This window comes from Geospiza fortis, unplaced genomic scaffold, assembly GCF_000277835.1.
Source record: "Geospiza fortis unplaced genomic scaffold, GeoFor_1.0 scaffold229, whole genome shotgun sequence".
In the NCBI taxonomy this organism is placed as follows: domain Eukaryota; kingdom Metazoa; phylum Chordata; class Aves; order Passeriformes; family Thraupidae; genus Geospiza; species Geospiza fortis.
The window spans coordinates 3,644,853-3,645,188 of NW_005054357.1; the positions used below are offsets into that span (position 1 = coordinate 3,644,853).

Genomic DNA, 336 nt, shown 5'->3' on the forward strand with positions numbered 1-336 from the left:
ATAAGGAGCAAATAAGCAATAAGATACTGTGTTCAAGGCTTTCATGCTTTCCTTTTGCTGTTTACTGTCTATTTGCCAGCAACCCCGCTTCCAGAGGAATTTGAGTTACAAGGATTCCTGGCTCTGAGGCCCTCGTTCAGGTGGGTGACAGCTGAAGGATCCTGCACCCTTGCTGATGTCACAACTTCTACAGACATTGGCCTGTTCCCTGCAATATCTTATCTATGTCTGTTTACTGCTGTATAGATTGATGTTGGTCTCTTCAAAACAACTGCAATGGATGGTGTAGCCCTAAGAAATTCTTGAGGTTATAATATTGCTCATGACCCTGCTGAA

General features: G+C 43.5%; 1 protein-coding gene across 5 annotated transcripts in view; it reads left to right on the forward strand.

Moving 5' to 3' along the window:
- Positions 1-336, forward strand: part of SMG7 (SMG7 nonsense mediated mRNA decay factor) — a 30,582-nt gene that overhangs the window by 13,726 nt on the left and 16,520 nt on the right. For all 5 annotated transcript variants that reach the window (XM_014308103.2, XM_005423728.3, XM_031059164.1 and 2 more), the window contains exon 11: positions 80-140. In XM_014308103.2, coding sequence (XP_014163578.1) covers positions 80-140 — 61 coding nt within the window. The remainder of the gene's footprint in view (positions 1-79; positions 141-336) is intronic.